Below are 20899 nucleotides of genomic sequence, written 5' to 3'. Positions count from 1 at the left end.
AAAGCATTTTTTTTGTTCCATACATCTACTTAAAAGTCAATTGATTTGAAGAAAGAAAGGAAACTAGTGTGTCGTAGTATTCAAATATTGGAAGTTTTTCAAGCAAAGAAATACATTTTTTATAGTATCCATTAAAGCTGGGTGATGGTTTGTATGAAGAATGATGAGCTCCATTTTGCTTTCAGTGAGATTTTAATAGTCTTCCTCTATACCTTCTCATAAGTACCCTAATCTAAGAAGAAGTGAATGTCAATGATTTTAAATTAAGCAGAGTGTTATCAGTTGGACAAAGTGCTGTCCTCAAATGAGGTTCTCACAAACCTTAAGGGAAGACATAATTGATCATGGAGGAGTGCAAGATAAGCTAAATGGCAGTTTGCAGCAACACTGGGTTTGATTTGGTTTGTTTAGTCATTGACTATGATTTGTCTCTGCAACATGATGCATGGACCAGTTTCTGCAATTTGCAACCAAATGGTCATTGCCCTATAGCTCTCATGTCTTTAAATTAACACAAGTAGGTACAAGCATTACTCAATTTTCATGTACTGTGATTTTTATTACTCTCTTCTGTACAGTCAATGAAGAAGGAATTTTGGCTAAATTTGTACTTGAAATCATCTGACTGAGAAGATAATGGTCATATTCTCTGAACTGAGTAAAATAATATCGAAATAGTACTAAAAATGAAGATATTAGATTATTAAATAAATTTTCACATAATAACAAAAAATGTCAAAACACTCTCTGATCAAATTTAATCTCCAACCAGTGTTCTCCAGAGATTTTTTCTTTTTTTTTTTTTTTCAAAAAATACCAGACAAACAAATACATTAAAAAAACCAAGCTAGCAGGAAGAATTATTTTCCTGATCACAACAGTTAGCTGCAGCCTCAGAAGGAAGTAGCCAAGGAAAATCCTGGCCACTTGTGGTTCTGAAGAACACTGCTTTAGCCAGACACTGTAAATTGCAGAGAAACTTGAAACCGTTACAAAGCCAGAAAACCATAATTGATAGCTGTTCCAAGATGAAAGGAATCCAGATTAAGTATTAATTTGAAAATAGGCTAAATATATTTATTTTCTAATAAAATCTGCCTTCAGACAAGGCCCACTGAAGAATAGAATAATTTGAAGCCCTAGATTAAATAAATATGCCTGGTAAATGCATGGGTTCAGGCACCTGAATTGTTAAAATAATTAACATCCCAATAAAATCCCAACCAATCTAGCAATACCATTAATTTCAAAATTCTTAAATAAACAAGGAAAGTTAATCACCTCTGACCCACTTGTAACCCACTTGCAGTTTATTGGGAATACTTTATCAGAAACAGAATTGCCAATTAACTTGCCATTAAAATGTACAGTAACAAGTGCAAAGGATTGTTACTTTGGTCTTAAGCTTTGATGGGAAGACTTTGGTGCTGTTTGTAGCAAATACTTATCATGTTCCTCTCTTAAAAAAAATATTTCTTAAATTGATCTACCTAACAATTTTGCACAATCTAATGAATATGCCAAGTTGTTTGCAGTCTAAGAGACCAGGGAAAGCCTAATCTGAGAGGAAATCTCTCTCTTGTTTTTTAAATGCTTGTATGTGCATTTTTAATGAGTACTGTACTGCAATTTGCAATTATCACCTTTTCCTCTAATTCTTGGTTTAAATATAAGACTTCATTAAAAAGTCCTCTTTCCACCATTACATAAAATACAAATGACCTTAATTTGCTCTACCCCCACATCTGGATGTTTCCAACTTATGGAAACAAGAAGTCACAGATTTACAAGAGTACTCTTTATCACCTTTATTGCCTCTAAGCTAATATCAGAAACATTAAGGATGGCAAAAAGTTTGAAATCTCTGATCATCCCAGATCACCCTAAACATACACTGTAAGCCTAATAACAGAAAACTAAATCAAGTGTAGCCGATTTTTTGAGTAAAAATGATTTAAAGCAAGATGACCTTGTATTTTACTTTGTATGAACACTGTGATAATAAACCAGTGTTTGGAACAAAGGCAAATCAATCGAAATTAAAAACCAAATAAAAATAGTTTAATTAAAACCATTTTGACCTAGAATTAGTTTCAAACAACAACATAATCATCCACAAGGAAATAAAAAATACAAATGATAGTTCATGAACAATAGCTATGGAGTTTGGGCTCCTTTGGCAATTTCATTGACTGCAGTTAACACAGCTGATGCAGATTTTGACCTCTTGTGGCCTTTTTTAGCCGTTTTGTGATCAATGAACTCTTTCTCTTCCAGCTGTGCCTCTAAGTCAAAATCTATTTTAAAATTCTTTTCTTCTGGAATCAGTTGAAATTCTTCTGGTACAGCCACTATTATATGACCATTAGCAAGAACTTCAGGCTCTGTCTCATCGCAAGTTCTATTCAATTCCCTTCTTGCTCGGCGTATAACATATGTCATTAAAAGTATACTAATGATGAATTGAACAAACAGGATAATGTATCCTCCAGATTGCTCTTCAACCAGATCTTCCAAAGAACGAAATGTAGATCCCATGTATGAATTCAGTGCTTGTGTGGGAAGAAGTCCAATTGTAGATGAAATTACATATTTAGCTGTACTAACATTAGTTACCTGTGGGATGAAGGAAAACACAATTATGATTAATAAACATAATTAGGATGAAACCCTAGATTTTTCTTGTTCTTAACATATGATCATATTTTCATAACAAACAAAGAAACTATTATTAACAAAATTTATGCATTTTTTATAGAAGAGAAAGTTTTGAAAGTTGAACTCAAACATTCAATCTCTGTTTAAAAATAAAAAAAAAAACAAAAAAAACAAAGTATCACCAGCCAGAAGTTATCACATCATACAGTACATTGGTTTACTAAGGCTTGTTGCTGATTCCTACACTACTTAGAAAGTTGAAAAAAGGTCAAAAGTATTGTTTTTCTACTCTAGAATCATAATTAAATAGAAAATAACTAATAATCACTCCCTTTTCTCAGAGCTCAACAAAATTAAAAACGTCAAATAGTGGGATCAGAAAATATCATTTGCCTCGATGTAATTTGGCACATCCAAAAATTTGCATTTCAAGAGAGATTAGATACAGTGTATTAGGGTTTCAAGAGGGCCAAAACAGTGTCATAAATATGGGCTAATAAGAAGGCACTGTCTCTATTAAAGAGGTACCAAAATGCTTCCATTTGTCCATATCTATTTCACTGGTTTCTCCCCCTTGAGAGCCTTACTGACGTGACATAGCCCTCAATAACTTTTTCATATTTTAGAGCTAGTGAAGGTCGGTGGGAAAAAAATTAAATGACATATCCTCAATTTATAAACTTTTTAAGCTACGATTACAGTCTTTGCCATCTGCTTTATGCAAAAATCAATACTTTATTTCTAATGGTGATGAAAGGAGGTAAATATATAATTTACATCAAATGACTAAGACTTTGAAATTGCCACAAAGAAGTATTTATCATGCTATGAACGGACATGCTAAGGGACGCCTCTCGGCTTTACATAATTCTGAATTCATGCCAAGAACATGCGATAACTAAAATATAACTGTAAAACAACCTGACGATGCCAGCAAAAGGTTACTCAAAACCCCTCCCATTGAAAAGTTATCAACGCCTACATGAGTAAGGAGTAGTGTTTGAATAGTTTATACAGAGACATTAACATAAGAAGCGGATGGACGCCACAGAAAGTTGAGAAAGCTCTCGAGTCGAAAAAGGTGTTTACTCACAATCACCAACGGATACAAGGAGAAAGACAACCTTACGATTGATCATGTGATAGCAAAAAATACTGCTGATTACTTACCGAAAACAATCCATTTTGCAGTCCAAAGGGTACCGGTGTAAGCCGAGTTAATGCAATGACTTTGATACCACGTTTGCCCTCCACAACACGCATAATAGCTTTTAAACTATCCGACTCCAATTTTGAGCGTACGAAATCTCGTAAATATCGTCTACAAACAATGAATGCAATTGATAAACCACACAGTACGGAAAATATAACGACGATAAATCCAAGCACAAATCCATACAAATAACCCGCTGCTACGTTAAGAAAGATGTAACCCCATGTCATTGGGAAAGAAACAACCGTAAACATGATTACAAACAACAGAATCCCTTGCCATTCATCCAAATTCTGTAGCGCTTCCAAAACGTCTTTGATGTATCGGCGACACAAAATAACCAAGACTAGTCCAATGATTAGGAAGATTAGAGCTGTACCAGAGATCTGATAGCATCTGGGTTGTGTTCGTTTGCTAACAACTTGGTCAAACTTTGTTGTTTCGCCAAGACACTTCTGCGCGCTCGACTGAATTTGTTCTGTGCACTTTTGCCCATATTTGAACACCATTTTTCGACCGACCTAACCCAACTCGTAAGGTCAGTCGATAATCTGTGAAAATAAGGACGATCAGTACACTTCGCTGTAGTGTAAGACCGAAAACCACCTCAAAAAGCGTGACTTCCTGTGAAATCAATCCATGGTAATATAATAATACTTCGCTAACGCCCAGTGTCGACTGTGTCCGAATGTCAAAGTATTGAGTAAGCTTTTCTTGTCAGCGGACTCTTCAGCGCTTTGTAACCAAGCCTTTTATTTCTGTTGGGGTCATAGTTTTTCTAAGAAGAAGGCGCACAAAAAAATATATTGTGTCAGGTTGGAGTATTACAAATTTCGTCCGCATTATTTTAAATGATTATATAGATCTCGTTACTCACCCACTACTAAGCTTTCGAAGACGAACCTGATTACTTACAAACTCAATCGCTTCGAAGTGCTTGGTAGCCAAGCTTTATCACTGTTTCCCTTGGGGTATTCTTCACCGTGTATCACACAGCGGTAATCAGACTTTTTCTCACAGGTATGAATGAAGTTGATGATATTACTCTTAAATGGGGTATTATTCTTGTGCTATTGATGAATAGAAGTGTATATTTTGTTTTGTTTTTTGTAACCTTGGACCCTCAGCTCATTGGTCCATGGCTCATGTTGCCCTCTGTGTTGCCACCCTCAAACTGAAAATTTCCTTACAACATCATGTATATGATATAAAACTTAAAGGAGAAGTTACTTGCAACATCATCATGCATAATTTCTTAGCAGCATTGTTGAAATTTCTCGTAAAATAGGTAAATCTCATACATCATCACTATTTATATGAAGTAAGTTATTCTGATGAACATTTGTGTATACATGCTCTGTTCACATGAAATATGATATAAGGCATACAGTATTATGTTTAGACTCAGAAGACAGTAAACACTTTGATTTGATACTGACAAATACATTTTGTAGCGACCAATCCCAAATAAGTTCAGGACATGCAATCAAACCTCAAAACCACAAATTAATTACCTACAGCTGTTTGTTATTTATTTTTATCTGCTCGATAGGCCTTATCTGAAAATCACAGTAAAATTTCATTAACATTTCAGGTGTCCAGGTTTTTCTGAGTTTCACAATAAACCTATGATAGTATGAGTTTCTCCCAACTCAGTGGTAGGGTGTCAAGCCTGGTAGTATATCCAGCATGGTGTAATTACATGGCACTGATTTCTCTTGTTATTGTTTTTTTTTATTATTATTTTATCTCTTGTAAAGCGTCACTTCTGTCTGTGAGGAAGGAGGCTAATGGTCATAAATACATGTGGGTCAGTCCATATGTCAGAAGCAGAACTGGAAGGTTGTTATTAGAGAGACTTGCTGAAAATGACAGCCAAGAACTGGAAACAGAGAAAACATCAGTGAGTTTCTTTATGGTGTTCTGTGATTGTTAGGGATACAGGGCTCTTGGATAGAAGTAACTAGCTTTCAATCAGAAATAACTTAATGTGTCATGCTTTCTAGGTTGTTCTACTGTATGATGATGAATTTTAAGACTTCTTTGTGAAATTTTATCTATGTTAATACAAATTTTGTATCATGAAACATGCATTTTAGATAATATGACTTTTTCACCTCAGAAGTTGCTTAAAACTTGTAATACCTGTTTGATGACAAATGGGTTTCTTTGACAACCATCCATAAGAGGGCTTAAACAAAATAATAATTTTGATATTTCAATAATAAAGTAATTAACAGAGAAAAAATGATTCAAGCAGTTGTGAAAGTTTCCATTGATCTTGTTCTGTGAAGAACATTTTTAGTCTATAGAAATGAAAATGAAAGAATTTTACAAACTCTTACATTGATGGTTTTTTTGTGTGATTTTGTAATGCTTACAGTGGTACAAATGTGAAAATGAAGCTTTGTTGGAAGAGCTACGAGCTAAGTTTGTAGAGAGCTCACTGGATCAAGAAACTGAAGCTTTCTTACAAAACTGTCATGAGAAAGCTGATGCAGTGTTCACGCAGATTGGACATCTTCTATTCAAAGGGTTCTTTGGTTTCTTTATGTCTGTGACTACAGCAAATGGGTAATTAGTCTGAAAGATTTGTATTATGTATAATTTATGTGCACAATTTCATTTTGTCTCAAGAGTAGACCAAAGATGACTGTCACGCACTTTCTTTGCTCCATGCTCATGGCAAGAGAAATAACATTGTTTTTTGTGATGAAACCCAAAATTGACCACCTTTCTTATTCTATTTACTTACTTAATGCTTTTGTCATTGCTGAAACAAGCAGTATGCAGGATGTCTTTCACTTATGAACATATCAATGTTCCACCTTACCATAGAGTCTCTTAGGCTCAGTAGTAGAACACAGGAACTTGGAATGCAAAGATCTGTAAATCAATTATTTGTGAAAAAAATAACATTCCTATAAAAGTTACTTCACCTGTATAACTTTTAATTTCCTGAGTTCAGCAAACAATTAGATTTATTTGTTATTCTGTTTTGTAGAATTTTGGATCGAGGATCAATGTTTGTATTTTCTGATGCCCAGTTTCAAAGACTCATGAATGTAGATGGATCATGGAAGACAGGGACTATGTTAGACTTAGGAGCTGGTGATGGCAAAGTAACAAGTGTTATAAAACATCACTTTGATGAAGTTTATGCTACAGAGCAGTCTCCATCCATGAGGTGGAGACTCCAAGACAAGGGCTTCAAGTAAGTCAGCTTTAAGATCAAGTCTTAAGGGGGGCCAAGTGACCCATTACTGCTACTGCTCACTGTGGTTTCTGTAACATGAATCAAGGATGAGTATGTCTTCTTCTCCCCCTCTTTCCCTCCTTTGCTTTGTCTAGTTTCCCTACTGGTTGGCAAGTACCCATTTTCATTCCTAGTGCTCGCTCCACCTTTCTGATCAGCACCATGTGCCACAAAATGCTAAAACGACAACCTTGTGGTTGATACTTTTGTGTCAAAGTAAGCCAGAGTTAATTTCCTCCAGCTATCATCTGCATTTCAAAAACATCTTTGCTTAAGTTCTCTATTACAAGACAATGATCTGATCAGAGCATGAATGTGGATTTCCTGATTCAGTTGACAGTTTGTAACTGCCTGCCACCTCAACAGCTTTAGCATTAATTGTTAATTCTCTCTTTTTAGAATCCCTAAGACCCAAATCTTAAAGTATGTTAAAGTGCACAACACAAGGCCTACAGCTGAACTTCTCTGCTGAATGTCTTTCCATATCTTTGTTTTTATGATTACCTTTTTAAGTTGATGAGATCTCGTAACAAACATAAATGCTGTGATATTTTCTTCCTAGCCTTTCTGTAGATAACCAGGTTTGCTGTCTGTCACTAAAAAGCAAATCGAGAAGTTTAAAATCTGAGAAAGGGTTTTAATGCAAGGCATCGAATCTCTCTGTCAATGTCAGGTTACTTGATGAAAGTGAATGGATGAAGGTTGATTTCAAGTTTGATGTGATTGCATGCCTAAACCTGTTGGATAGGTGTGACAAACCTCTCACACTACTCAGTGACATTAAGGAAACTCTACATCCTGAAACAGGCCGCCTGATTGTTGCAGTTGTTCTTCCATTTAGACCCCTTGTGGAATCAGGTATGCTTGAGTCTATAATTTTTGTTTTGTTTTTTTTTTTGTCTTACAGAAGCTAATTCAAAATGAAAACTATGCCTTTAATTAAGGAAGGCCTTTAATGGAAGTAACATATGGCAGTTACTAAGAGTACTCCAAAGGCTTAGAACAGGTGATTCAAATGCTCCATCATCAAATGATGGTTAAGGCATCTGTGAGTATGTTGCAGCAGTTTGGGTCATCTCTGTTGAAATGTTGATAGTAACCTGTGGTACACTAACATCCTATCCAGAGAGGGTACCTATCCTCTAAGCTACATTCTGTAAGTTGTGCTATGAAAGTCTGATGAGTTTCTGCAGTGTAGGCAAATAAGCAGCTTTTGTACAAGGTGTAAGCTATTTCTGTCTTCAAAGAGAAAAAAAAAAAAAGAAATAGAATATAAATTTGTTTTATATATAAAGAAATTGAAGTCTGTATTATTCTTTAGGCACAAAGATGATTCAGCCAAGTGAAGTTATAACAGTTCATGGAAATTCATGGGAAGAACAAGTACAAAGTCTTGTTTCTGATGTGTTTGAGCCAAGTGGATTTACTGTGGAACTGTTTACAAGAGTTCCATATTTATGTGAGGGTGATTTGTATAAGGATTTTTACATTCTGGATGATGCTTTGTTTGTTCTCAAAATACCACAATAAGGCAGCACAAACATGCGCTTCAAATTGAGTGAAGGGAATAATATTTCCACAGAAATGGCATCAATGACCCAAATGTTTAAAACGTAGAGCTAGATGAGTATTTACTTCAGATATGCCTATTGTTTTCTGTACAAGGAAGTGTATTTTAATATTTTTATTTACAAAATTTCATTTCTTACCAAATTTTTACAACAGTAAAATTTATGGTTTTAAATTATCCTTATTTCAAAACAGCAAATAACAGCTATTTTAACAAGAGAATAAAATTTGCAGAAAGCAGTGCTCTAGCAACAAGCAAAATGAAATCTATGCAATTGCCACATTACTTCCTTTGAACAAGTCATATTGATTAATAAGCAACTGACCTGCAAGCAGGCACTGTAGAACATAAAGAGACAAGCCACCACAGGCCACATGTTTCCATGTGTGCTGCAGCACCTATTTTGTTCTTGGGTTGTAAATCTCACTTGTTCACAGGAATATGTCATATCACAACATTCAAGTTTTAGAAAACAATGCATGCATTTTAATACTTTTAATAAGTAATTAGGTTGTTTTTCAACAAAATACACTAAGGGTGGGTATTTCTAACCCAGTTTTATTTGATTTAACATCGGCATACATTCTAGTACTATTTAACATTCTGTATAGAGTGTGCTAAAACAGGTAACTACATATTTATAAGGGCAATAAAGTTCAAATTCAATAGAAAGTCTGTTATGGTATTTTCACAACGAGAGCCTGAGCTTTACTTAATTTAATGTTATCAAAGAGAATTTTTGCTCCCCTTATCTTCATTTCACTGTCAACTTCAACCACTCCTGAACCACTGATGCTATCAAGTGAACCTGTCCAACTCTCCTGCCCAAAGTTTACTATTATGAGAAATTTGCAGTGTTTGGCTGACCTGGTATAAGCAAGAATTGAGCTATCTACATGAACAACTTTGAAACCAAGTTCTTTAAGGCATTGTGAAGAAGACCTTATCCTCAGTAGTTCTCGATACAGCTGTAAAGCTGAAGTTGGATCTGCCATTTGATCCTCTACATTCACTGTTTTGAAATTTTTTGCAACAGGTAGCCATGGTTTCATTCCATAGGTAAAACCAGCATTTTGTTTACTGCACCACTGCATAGGTGATCGTTGAGGATCACGGAAATCTTTGCTGGTTTTAAGAGGCACTTCAGCATCTGTCATTCCAATTTCTTCCCCATAATAAGTGACAGCAGTTCCAGGAAGTGTAAGAAGGAGGACGTTTAGTGCACGGGAGTACCCATGGCCAACTTTGGTACCAATTCTGGATACATCATGGTTTCCTAATAACCAGTTGGGCCACTTCCCCCTGGGTAGGGCAGTAAGGTAATCTGAGATTACTTTATACAAATCTTGTGTAGTTGTGGATTTGGAAAGCCCCAAAAACCCAAAGTTAAAGGGGAAATCAAATTCACTGTATCTCCCACCATAATACTTCATAACATCTGGAAGATCTGCCGTTATCTCCCCTATGAGTATTCTGTATGGCACCTTGTACTGATTGAGAAGTGTTCTCCATTCCTGAACAATTTTGTGATTATCCCACAAGTTTTTCGTGTAAATGTGCTCCAAGTGATCATAGTTGGGACGTAAGGGATCATACTCAGGCTTAGTGGGTTCATCAAGAAATTTTGAATCCTCAACAAGATGAGGAACTGCATCAACTCTAAATCCATCAACTCCTTTGTCAAGCCAAAAGATTAGCACTTCCTTCAAAGCCTGGCGCACCTCAGCGTTTCTGAGGTTCAGATCGGGTTGTTCAGGACAAAACTGGTGCAAATAATACTGTCCTGTTCTGGTATCGTAGCTCCATGCGCTTCCTCCAAATACACTGACCCAGTTATTAGGTACCCCACCCCCTGGGGAAGGGTCATTCCAGACATACCAGTCTCTTTTAGGACTCTCTCTACTGGCGCGACTCTCAAGGAACCATGGGTGTTCATCTGAAGTGTGGTTAGGTACAAAATCCAGCACAAGTTTCATGTCCCTTACATGCATCGCTTTTAAGAGTTCATCAAAGTCATTCAAATCTCCAAAGAGAGGATCAATGTCTGTGAAGTCTGAGATGTCGTAGCCATTGTCCACCATAGGAGATTTGAATATTGGGCTCAGATATAAGATTTTGATCCCCATGTATTCAAAATAGTCCAGCCTGTTCATTATTCCCCGTAAGTCGCCATTTCCATCGCCACTCGAGTCTTGGAAAGATCGAGGATATATATGATAAATTACGTTCTCTTTCCACCACTGTTTCCGCTCATTCTGCTCTTTTCGCGCTTTGTATCCCTTCAATAGAGTAAAAATCACTGCGTTTAAGATAACTGCAGCTAAAATGGCCACAATCATAGGCCACATTGCACCTAAATCCTCGGCCACCATATTTTCCCCCAGGCGAACACCGCAGAAGAGAGAACTGGGACCCAAATTCAGAGATGGAAATAACTGGTTCCTTTGCCGACGAATAAACAAGTAGCAACATAATGCGGTTAATACAACATAAACAGCTGAAAGTCGAATGATATCATTGCTTTATGACTTTTATATAAGTCAAGATTTGAAAGAAACAGCAAATTTTACTGACGATGTCATCAAAGGCACATCGCAGGGCAAGCTACGAGGACAGAGTGGACCAAGACGGCCGATTGACAGGCAAACACATACGAACTTTGTTACACCTGCAAGATTTACACACCGAAAACGATCTTTTGAAGGCTAGAATTGCTGAACTGGAGCTTGAGGAGGCAAAAGCTGCCAGATGTGATCTTCTGGAGCGTGAAGTAGAGAAGTTACGGGTAAGACTTTGTGAAGTTTCTCTCTCTGCTGCAGGTTAATTTCAATAACAGACCTAACTATAGCGCACGCAGCACAGGGGATCAGCTGTGATTAAAGTATACAGTCAAGGCCATTTTTATTTAAGACTAACATTTCATAATTTACCTGGTATTGTAAGTAATGAAATTTTACTCTCATTAATCTCTATCGATCATACTTGTTCAGACAAGATGTCTGCTTATTGGAAATTCTGAAATTCAACGAACCAAGACTGGCTCAAAGTCCAAATGTAGGAATAGTGATAAAAGTGACGTTAAGGAGCTCTGACTGCCACATTGCTGCAAAGAAATTAAAAAACAACATATTACTGCGCAAAAAAATAAAGGAACGTGGACTAGGCATCAAGTTTCATTCCCACTCATGTTTTTCACACACAGTTGGATGCATCATAAAGCTATACTACATTCTTGCATAGAATGTGGTCATAAAGTCTGTTTGCTACTCATTATTTAGGCCTTATGGGTGCTTGCATACATGTTACTTGTGCTAGTCACTCTTCACCAATATGTTGATTTTGAGTCTTGAATAAAGTTTGCAACCATTGATCAGTTTGTTTCATATCCTCTTTAGGATGTTTTAGAATTTTTGACCCTTGATCAAATAGTTCTGAAGAGAGTGTCAAGCGTCAGTGATTGTGGAACACAGGTTCACTGATCAAGAAACCACCATATTACATTTTTTTTGTTTGGCCATACACTGGAGCTTTCTTTACACAAAGAATGCACACTACAGGATTAGGGATCACTGAATTACCACATGAACAACTGAACAACACTGCAAATACTAATGTCCTTCTAGATAATACTAAAGAGTTCTTTGTCAATATCCAGCTGCCTTCACCTCACAAAGATATTCACTAAGATATATCACTCATGAAACACTATCTGTTGTGCAACTAAATCCTTTGTCCCCCAAAATCTAGACCATCACTTCCATCAGTGTGAGATGTGGTCATAATTTGAAACTAATCATGGGGGCTGGTTCTCATTTTATTTCTCATTAGCATTTTTCATTTGCCATAGCAGTTGTAGCAATCATGTTGGTTTTCAGTAAGTTATTGTTTTTAAGAGATTTATGACCCATTTTATGAATGACAGCAGTAAAGACCATGTTTACACTGAACAGTTTACCAATGTACACAAACTGTTGAACTGTCAAGAAGACTTAATTAAATACTAGAGAGTTGTTGAAAGTCTAGCACAAATTATGTCACATCCAAAATGACTTTCGCTGTTGTAGTCTTCTTAATTTAGTGATCAGTTGCAGTTAAATCAAAAAAAAAGTTGAAATTCCAGCAAAAGAACATTTTCATATCATTACAGCATATTTCTTTCTGAAAGTAAGGTACCTATCATCCATCACTCACATCCATGATACAATAATGTTTCAATGGAATCTTCTTTATTCTTGTGAACTTTATGGGGATAGAGAGTTAGATGAAATTTCCTATATTAGTATTTTTTTGTCATTACTTTGTCAAATGTTCTGCAGGGTGAATTATTGAAGTGTGAAGAGCTTCATCATATTGCTAAGGAAGCAAAGGATAAGTTTCAGCAAATGCAAAGAGACTGTTTGATGAAGATTGATGAAAACTGTGCAGCTTTGACAGAAAAACACAAAGTAGAGGTGGGTAATTACATGCAACAATATACCTGTAGAATGTAATTAAATCTTTGATTACAAAGTACAAAGATGTTTAAGAAATTATATAAAAGTGAGCTACATAGCTGTGACAAGTGTTTGCGGTGAAGACCTGAAAAATTGTGCATCGTTGAACCCTATCTTTTAAGGTCCTGCATTTAAATTATCAATTTTTATTGAGTTATGATTAGAATGAAAAGATTTCTTGATAATTTGAGTTGACAGTGTGGGTAGCCAAATTTACCATGCCAGCTTGTCATCTTTGATTGAGGTAGCAAAACTAGGTTTCTCAGGCTAAAAAAAAAACTTTCGTCCTCAACTTTGGAATGTAGCACTTAAGACCTTGGTTTGTGAACTATTAGCATGAAGGTAATGTAAGTAGATATATCTACATTACTGGTATTTACTGGGCAGAAGGTCTGTTTGGGGGAAAATGTGTCAGAGGTCTTCAGTACCGCCCAAGGCTGAAGGCAAAGGGCTGTACTTGAGATCAATTCCAGAATTTTTCTATATGGACCAACAAAGGGTGGTAAATAACTTACTTATTTTTGTAAAGTTTCTGAACTATGGTTGATATTTTCAAAAGCTGCACTGGTTACTAGCACGCAAGTAGCCAATCAGATTTGATGATTTAAAATTCCAGCCCACTGAGATACTTTTAAAACAAAATAAAGGAAATGATGGTCATTTTCTCTTCAGATCATGAGAATTGTGTCAGAAAAACTTGAAGCTGAAAATTGCTGGACAATTGAGAAGCAACAGGTATGTTGAGCAACTGAGTGGTTCTTTGATAATTATGTCTTGTTCTAATCAATACTAATTATTGCTCCAGTCATTAACCACTTGAATGCCTTCTTTGAAGGTAACATCCCATTTTCAGTAGCTAATCTTTAGATTTTCAGGGGGCATAGAAGGTGTGATGGTGTATAAACACTGCCTTTGATTAGTTTATGGAACAAAGCAGAAGCCTCTTGTGAGGATGAAATTAAAAATTACTGTTTTCCTCAACAAGGCCGTGGTTGAAAGATATGGAACCATATTGGAACACATTAACCCTTTAACTCCCAAGATCTCATTAGTAATTCTCCTTTCTGTCTGCCATACAATTCTTATGATGTCAATGTAGAGAATTTGGTACTGGATCAACTAATAGTCCCCTAATTGATATTATATTTTATTCTCATCTCTTCTATGCTTGCTTTTGTATTGATATTGTAAGGAGAAATTCTCAGTCACTCATGGGAGGTAAAGGGTTAAGCCAGTTAGGTTAATTATACAATTATTCAATTTTAAAATAAAGGTTTTTATTAAATTAAAGGTTACCAAGAAAATTGAAGATCTTCAGAAAGAAAACAAGTTTCTGAAAGAAGAACTGGAGATTTTAAAAAGAACAGGATGTGATACTGTTGTAAGTAACAATAGTGTTTTTTTTTTTCATTTGTAAACTTTTCTGCATTAAGTCACACTTTGGTGTTTATTAAGTAATTAAGGAATTGTTTTAAGGAGTGTGTTGGTTTTAATTTTTGTAGAAACTGAATTCAGCTCTTCAAGAATCAAAGGCAGCCATTGAGTTACTGAAACAAAACTGTGAACAGTTGAAACAAGAAAAAGGGGTCCTAGAGAAGACAGTAAATGATTTGAATATGAAAAATGAAACTCTCTCATCAGAGGTGGACAGTTTGAAATCTAGGATAGCTGTTCTGGAAATGCAGACAAAACTTTCACGAGAAGCTAAAGCTGAGGAGCAGGGTAAAGCCATGGAAACTAATAAGCTAAAAGAACAGGATGAGGCTGAAATAGCTAAGTTGAAAGGACTTATTCAGAAACTAGAGAGTAAAAATGAAGCCCTTACAGAAGCTAACGAAAAACTAGAAAACGGCAACAAACTTTTGGAGTTCAATATTCAGGATTCTGCTCAGACCTTGAAGCACATGTACAAAGAAAGAGACTTGCTTAAAAACAGGATTACAGGACTTCTCAATGAAATAGCAGCTATGAAGTCACAAACACCGGAGAAACACACATTTGTTGACTTTGTCCATCTTAAACGGGATTACAATGCACTGAAGGATGAACACGAAAAGCTTCTCAAGAAAAGAGTCTCCAAAACGTATGTGTTACCAACTTTGAAGGGAGATGCCAAAGTTGTTGCACGGGCAACAAGCGGTGGGACTGTGAGAAATGGAGCACAAGTGGGAGGGGTGGGTGCTTTCTGGTAGCAGAAGGCTCTTTTTACGCCACCTTCCCTCCCCCATTTCTTAATGCAGATGCTTTCCGAGGTAGATGATGTACCCTGGCATTTGGTGAAAAAAATGTTTTTCAGGTGCAACTTGCAATTATCCATTCCTGTTTTAAGCTAGGAGAATTTTGTATTTCATCGTTTGGTACTGTACGTATAGTATGTTGAGAATGTTTATGCTTCGTCAATGTACGTTAAACAATTTGAACTGGCTTTTTAAATAGAGGAGACTGAGATGATTCGGTCTGGTTAGTTTGGTAGATTTTTTTTTGGCAAACTATTTAACTCATAATTCTGCACAATTACCCGCTCAATCGATTTATCGATTTCCGTATTTATTCAACACAGTAATTATAAGGAGCGTATTTTACAAAGCTATTTATAGCAAACTCGGTATTTAACTTCGTTAACTTGGAAGGTATTTAACTGCAGACCCAAATGGTATTTGGTGTGATTTCTGTAGTCTTTTAGATTTCAGCAGCACCATGATGTACGAGAAAAGTAGTATGACGTAATAAGCGGATGTAATTGTAAATAACTAATTTTTCCATTGAAAATAGGGAAGTTAAACTGCCCTTAAAAACCTAGATTTCTGTAACTAATAACGAGACAAAAGAGAGTAGATTTTAGCATAAATGTATGAAAAGTGGGCGAATGTGCAATAAAATGTTTACACGTATGTTATATTACTATTAGTTAAGATGTGTCATCAGGGTTTCGATCACATTTAAAAGAAAGTCAATTTTGTCGGCTAACCTGTTAGCCGACGCGCTAACAGCCCTTATAAGACCAGAATCCAGTTACCTCCAGCGTTTGGAATAAAATTGAATCATATCCATCAAATACTGAAATTAAATGTAAGAAAGAAGATATTAATGCCTGTAATCTAACGTTCTTAATTTAGGTATAAGTAAATTTCAATAGTTTGGTCATAAAAATTCTTGCCTAAAAAAGGCAGTGATTACATCACACAACCTGACAGAAAGTTAAACAACGCCGGCAGATAACCGGAGTGTTAAGATTTCCGGTATGACCGCAGGTCGTTACCGCCATCACTAAAATGTTTCATGCATGGGTGTACGACTGTAAGACTGTGTCAGGTGCTTCAGGAAACACGTTATGTTTGTGGATACTGGACTAATATTTGACGGTTTCCACACAAATCTTGACAAACTGCAGGTCAGATAACACCAATAAGATGGTGATATGAAGGGTAAAGAAGTCTGCTGGTGGCGCACGAATTAGCTTTGTGTAGTGTCTTTACATCTGTTTTGATGCCTATCTTTATCTGGAAAAATATTTTGCTGACAGTCCCGTGTAAATGTTTTTGTCCCGTTTCTGGGTTTTTGTTTCAATGATTCTAATTGCCACCTGTTGTTCGCGCATCGATGGTTTTTGGTTCTTCTCTTGTCCCCATGGTAACGGTCTTGGACACGCCGGTGATGTTTGCTCAGCTTTCTGTCGTTGCCATCCTTCAAACACTTGCGAGGCGGGAATACAGAAATGCGCGCCACCTGGAAGGTACAGAGACCGCTGTCATGCGACGAGACCATGCGCGACTGGGCTCAGTTGTCATCCGGGGGTTCAGAAATGCTTCCACGTGCCTCGTCGTCATGGTGAACCGTGTGTAATGGGTTATGCATGTGGCAGCGGGCTTTCTTGTGAGCCAGGAGTTCAGGTTGGTTAAACCAAACAGTACCTTACTACAAGGTAGAACTGGCAGGTTCAATTCTTTCAATTTGAATCTAATTTATGAGATGAAATAATTTTTCAGGCCTGTTTTCACCATCCTCGCCAATACGAGGAGCCTTGTTCTGCGGGATATCCCTGTGCCCCGGGACTCAGCTGCCAACCAGGTTATCAGAGATGCTTGCATCACCCGAGGCTGGAAAATGAGAGATGTTCAGCAGGATACACATGCGCTGATGGTCTGGACTGTAGACTGTGCGACAAGCCATATGCTACTTGTCAGCTGTCACGCGTACCCTCTTTGACAGAGCAGGTACTGGGTATTCATATACAGAATTAAACTTATACGATTTGCATAACAATCATATGTTTGAAAAAAGTACATCGATGATAAGGTAATGAGCTTCAAGGCAGCTGGTTTTCGAGAATTTGAATTACAAAGAGAAATCGTAAAGACTGGACCAAGGAAAATATTACATAGATCCAAAATATGTATTTATCGATTGCATGTGTTCCCTAGGACTATGGCAGACCCTTTAACAAAGTGGCATTCCTTGTTACCCATAACTCTTTTTCGCATTCTCCAAATTTTGCTGTATGGGCACGCAATCAACGTTTTAGCGTCAGTCAGCAGTTAAAGGATGGTGTGCGTGGTTTCATGTTAGACATATATCCAGGTAAAATCACCTCACACCTTGTTTTGTTTTTCTTCTTTGATGTTCTCTTTGTTAGACACATAGGGAAAAGAACGATGAGGTAGCTAAGACAATCACAGACACGGGAAAATATCCCGTAAAATCTAAGCTTGAGTGTTCTTGTTGTTCCTCTTCGTTACTTTCCTCTTTAGGGTGGGGCGCGGCGGAGGTTCGTCTTTGCCACTCGTCTTGTTTCTGGAGTGGTTCAACAGACTTGTTAAGCACACTGGTTGAAATCAGAAAATTCCTGGAGAGTGACATCCGAGTGGTCATTACAATTATCTTTGAGGATTACTTAAAAAACCCCACGATCTTGAAAAACGTTTTTGACCAGGCAGGAATTTCTCCGTACGTGTTACTGAAGGACTATTGGGGTGACGGGTTCACCGATTGGCCCACTCTAAACGACATGCGCAGACTAGGTAGACTGGTTGTGTTCAACAATAATGGCCTTCACGGATTCCCTTATACTGAGTTCAACATGTGGAGATATGTTAGAGAGAACCGCTATGGAACCCCAAGTAGAAAAAAGAGGGTATGTTCTCGCGTGAAAGTTTTATACCAAACTAACAATTCACTAAATATGCAAGGGAAAAATCTGTACACGATTCAAATGGCCCACCCTGGCTGAGTTTACCCCGGTTTCAATAGCAAGAGGCGACTCAGAGTATTAGCACTCTTTCCTAGACGGGATGTTAGTTCATTGCAAGGTTACCCCCAAGCATTTCATCAAGTTTCCCGGACAATTTGCCGGTACCCATTTATACTCCTGGGTAAAGAGAGGTACTGTGAGACCCGGACCTCTGGACAATGAATCATCATAGGGTTTAGGGTTAGGGTTACCCGGAGTCAGTAGTGCACTAGGGCCACCGTGTCTCCCACCCCTAGCGAAGATACAAATTTCTCTTAAAATGTACAGTTACTGTAGAGAGTGGACTCCTAAGTTCTGCTTGACACCTCTTGACTGTTGGAAGGTTTGGTAATTTGGTCCCTTTTTTTAGTAACCTTTTGTCTCTTTCGTCTTACTCGTTGTCACAATGGGTTTGTAAGTTAAGCACAACAAATGAAATCTTTTCTATTTCAACGTGCCATAAAATCTCGTGCAGGAAATTGTGTTTCGGCTGAACTTTCTCAAATCTTAATTTCTCTTTTTCGAAGACCTCGTTTTTCGCTGATCTCTGTTTGCTCCTTAAAGGAATGTGTAGACCGCGGAGAGTCTCGGTGGAACGCTGACTGGAATGACCACTGGAGCCTGGTGTTGGTAAATTGGTTTAATACCCTGGCCAATCCTCTTCAGCCATGTCTTAATTCTTTCGAGGAGATAAGAGAGAAGTTAAAGACTTGCCATGACAAATTTGGTTATTGGGCAAATTTTATAGCGGTCAATTATTACACTGCAGGCTCAGGAGGCGGAGCTTTTCAAGCTGTCAAATGGCTGAATAATAAGTTCAAGGGTAAGTGAAGGTCTGGGGTAATTGTTAATTGGGTATCGTGCTATTTATTTTGATGACTTAAAAAGTATGGGAGGTTCAAATTTATTTAAGGTTTTCATATTCACCTTCAACAGCTACCCTTGGGTCTGGAGCTGAAGTCGTGCCGATGCCTGCTAATCGCTAGCGTAGGCGAAATAATTTCAGTTGAAATACTCTTGTCGCTGTGACAGGTTTCCGAGACCCTCCTTTTTCCTTTGCCAGATAAATTACTAAAAGATTTCGTCCCCACTAAGTCTAACAAGCCTCTCTATCGAGCACTGTTAAAAAAAAATGATAAAAAGTTAAAAAACATTTCCTTATTTTCTTGACACGCCTGTTAGAAATTTGCTTTTATTTCTTGATCGATAATCTTAGCTGAGATGATTTGACCTTCCCTTGTAATAATTTTACCTAACGCCTGGTTTGATTTTACCCATAAGCCATGAAAGCGCGCTCTGAAATTTGAAATCGTTCGTCTTCCTTTATGTCTGTACTTAGGGGAAACTTCAGTCTCAAAGATAAGAAAAGCATCACTTATTCCATTCCCTGACATGGTCACTCATTGGGATACAGCTAATCAACAGCGTCAGACGAAACCCATTCCAAGGCAAGACATGATTGACGGACCAGGGTATGGTAAAGGGTTTCACACCCTGTCAGATGTTCTTTCTCATATACTGAAACACCGTCTCTTTAAATGGGGAGAAAGAAAGAACACAACTAAAATCATCAGCACTGCTTCAGCAACAAATATCACGGCTTCAAACGCTAATATGGCTTCACAAGGGAAGATTTCATCAAATGAAAAACATAGCCAAGATAGTCAGCTCGGGAAATCATCGACAATATTTCAAGGTTTTGGAGGAAATGATACATTTTTGAAACGAAATGATCCTTTAAGAAACCATAGAATCCAAATTAACCACGATTTGAGAGAGACAACACAATGGAGAGTTTCCCGATCAAGGATTAAAGTTCACCGTCATAGAACTCGGAATAATTATTTGCCTTCGCTCTCTTCATTTAAACATGAAAAAAGGAAAAAACTAAAATTAAGACTTGGGACAACGAACAAAGGAAGGGGTCTCGAAAGAGGATCGCAACGTAAATTTAGATACAAGGTGCAGCCCGTTAGCCGAATGTTACTGAAGGCTTACGGGCACAAAACGATCTTCCCAAAACTTAGTCCCACCCTGAAGATACGTAATCTTCGGAAACAGGTGGCTCGGTTGAGAGCCAAGCTTAACAGGTTTATTCACTTAGTGCACCATCGAAAAAGGAAAAAGGCTCTGCCCTTTAAGCCCCTCCCAACTCTCAGCCGTACATTTTAATACAACAGTGCGGCTTTTTCTTAAAGTTTGATTATCTTTGTAAAAATTCTTGAACTTTGTGAATTCTTTTCCCAATTCAAATTTTCAAATTTTTTTTCTGTCCATTTTTGTCTTTGTTTTCTATTTTAACATGTTGATCCACACAAGATAACAGGGTTCATGAAAAACCAGTAAATTGACAGCCCACGCCCGTTACATGGCGTGATAGATCTAACGATACTTCTCAGCAAGCAATAGAATGAAATTCCTGCACGATTATTAAAAGAATTTGGAAAAAGCTTCCTAAGGAAAAGCGCTTGATCGTTATTTC

General features: G+C 37.2%; 5 protein-coding genes across 5 annotated transcripts; 3 read left to right on the top strand and 2 right to left on the bottom strand.

The window, feature by feature from the left end:
* Positions 1-538: 538 nt before the first annotated feature.
* LOC113673958 (transmembrane protein 64) lies at positions 539-4587 on the bottom strand. The gene is made up of 2 exons (XM_027190431.2): positions 3829-4587; positions 539-2616 (listed from the first exon to the last, which is right to left on the bottom strand). Exons 1-2 carry the CDS (start codon positions 4378-4380, stop codon positions 2158-2160), a joined length of 1011 nt encoding a protein of 336 aa, XP_027046232.2. The 5' UTR covers positions 4381-4587; the 3' UTR covers positions 539-2157.
* Positions 4588-4608: 21 nt separating this feature from the next.
* LOC113673992 (protein-L-histidine N-pros-methyltransferase) lies at positions 4609-9369 on the top strand. The gene is made up of 6 exons (XM_027190472.2): positions 4609-4891; positions 5632-5774; positions 6255-6445; positions 6876-7085; positions 7801-7985; positions 8449-9369. Exons 2-6 carry the CDS (start codon positions 5676-5678, stop codon positions 8655-8657), a joined length of 894 nt encoding a protein of 297 aa, XP_027046273.2. The 5' UTR covers positions 4609-4891; positions 5632-5675; the 3' UTR covers positions 8658-9369.
* On the bottom strand, positions 8797-11100 carry LOC113673991 (maltase 1). Its single transcript, XM_027190471.2, has one exon. It carries the CDS (start codon positions 11067-11069, stop codon positions 9375-9377), a length of 1695 nt encoding a protein of 564 aa, XP_027046272.2. The 5' UTR covers positions 11070-11100; the 3' UTR covers positions 8797-9374.
* On the top strand, positions 11098-16081 carry LOC113674002 (uncharacterized). Its single transcript, XM_027190476.2, has 5 exons — positions 11098-11482; positions 13014-13148; positions 13863-13925; positions 14482-14571; positions 14693-16081. The coding sequence occupies exons 1-5, from the start codon at positions 11273-11275 to the stop codon at positions 15380-15382; spliced, it is 1188 nt and encodes a 395-aa protein (XP_027046277.2). The 5' UTR covers positions 11098-11272; the 3' UTR covers positions 15383-16081.
* Positions 16082-16379: 298 nt separating this feature from the next.
* On the top strand, positions 16380-20881 carry LOC113674001 (uncharacterized). The gene is made up of 6 exons (XM_027190474.2): positions 16380-17080; positions 17177-17404; positions 17612-17768; positions 17939-18321; positions 18982-19240; positions 19757-20881. The coding sequence occupies exons 1-6, from the start codon at positions 16724-16726 to the stop codon at positions 20587-20589; spliced, it is 2217 nt and encodes a 738-aa protein (XP_027046275.2). The 5' UTR covers positions 16380-16723; the 3' UTR covers positions 20590-20881.
* The last annotated feature ends 18 nt before the right edge of the window (positions 20882-20899 follow it).

This window comes from Pocillopora damicornis, chromosome 3 (assembly GCF_964200805.1).
Source record: "Pocillopora damicornis chromosome 3, jaPocDami1.2, whole genome shotgun sequence".
In the NCBI taxonomy this organism is placed as follows: domain Eukaryota; kingdom Metazoa; phylum Cnidaria; class Anthozoa; order Scleractinia; family Pocilloporidae; genus Pocillopora; species Pocillopora damicornis.
This window is presented reverse-complemented; position numbering and strand designations above follow the sequence as displayed.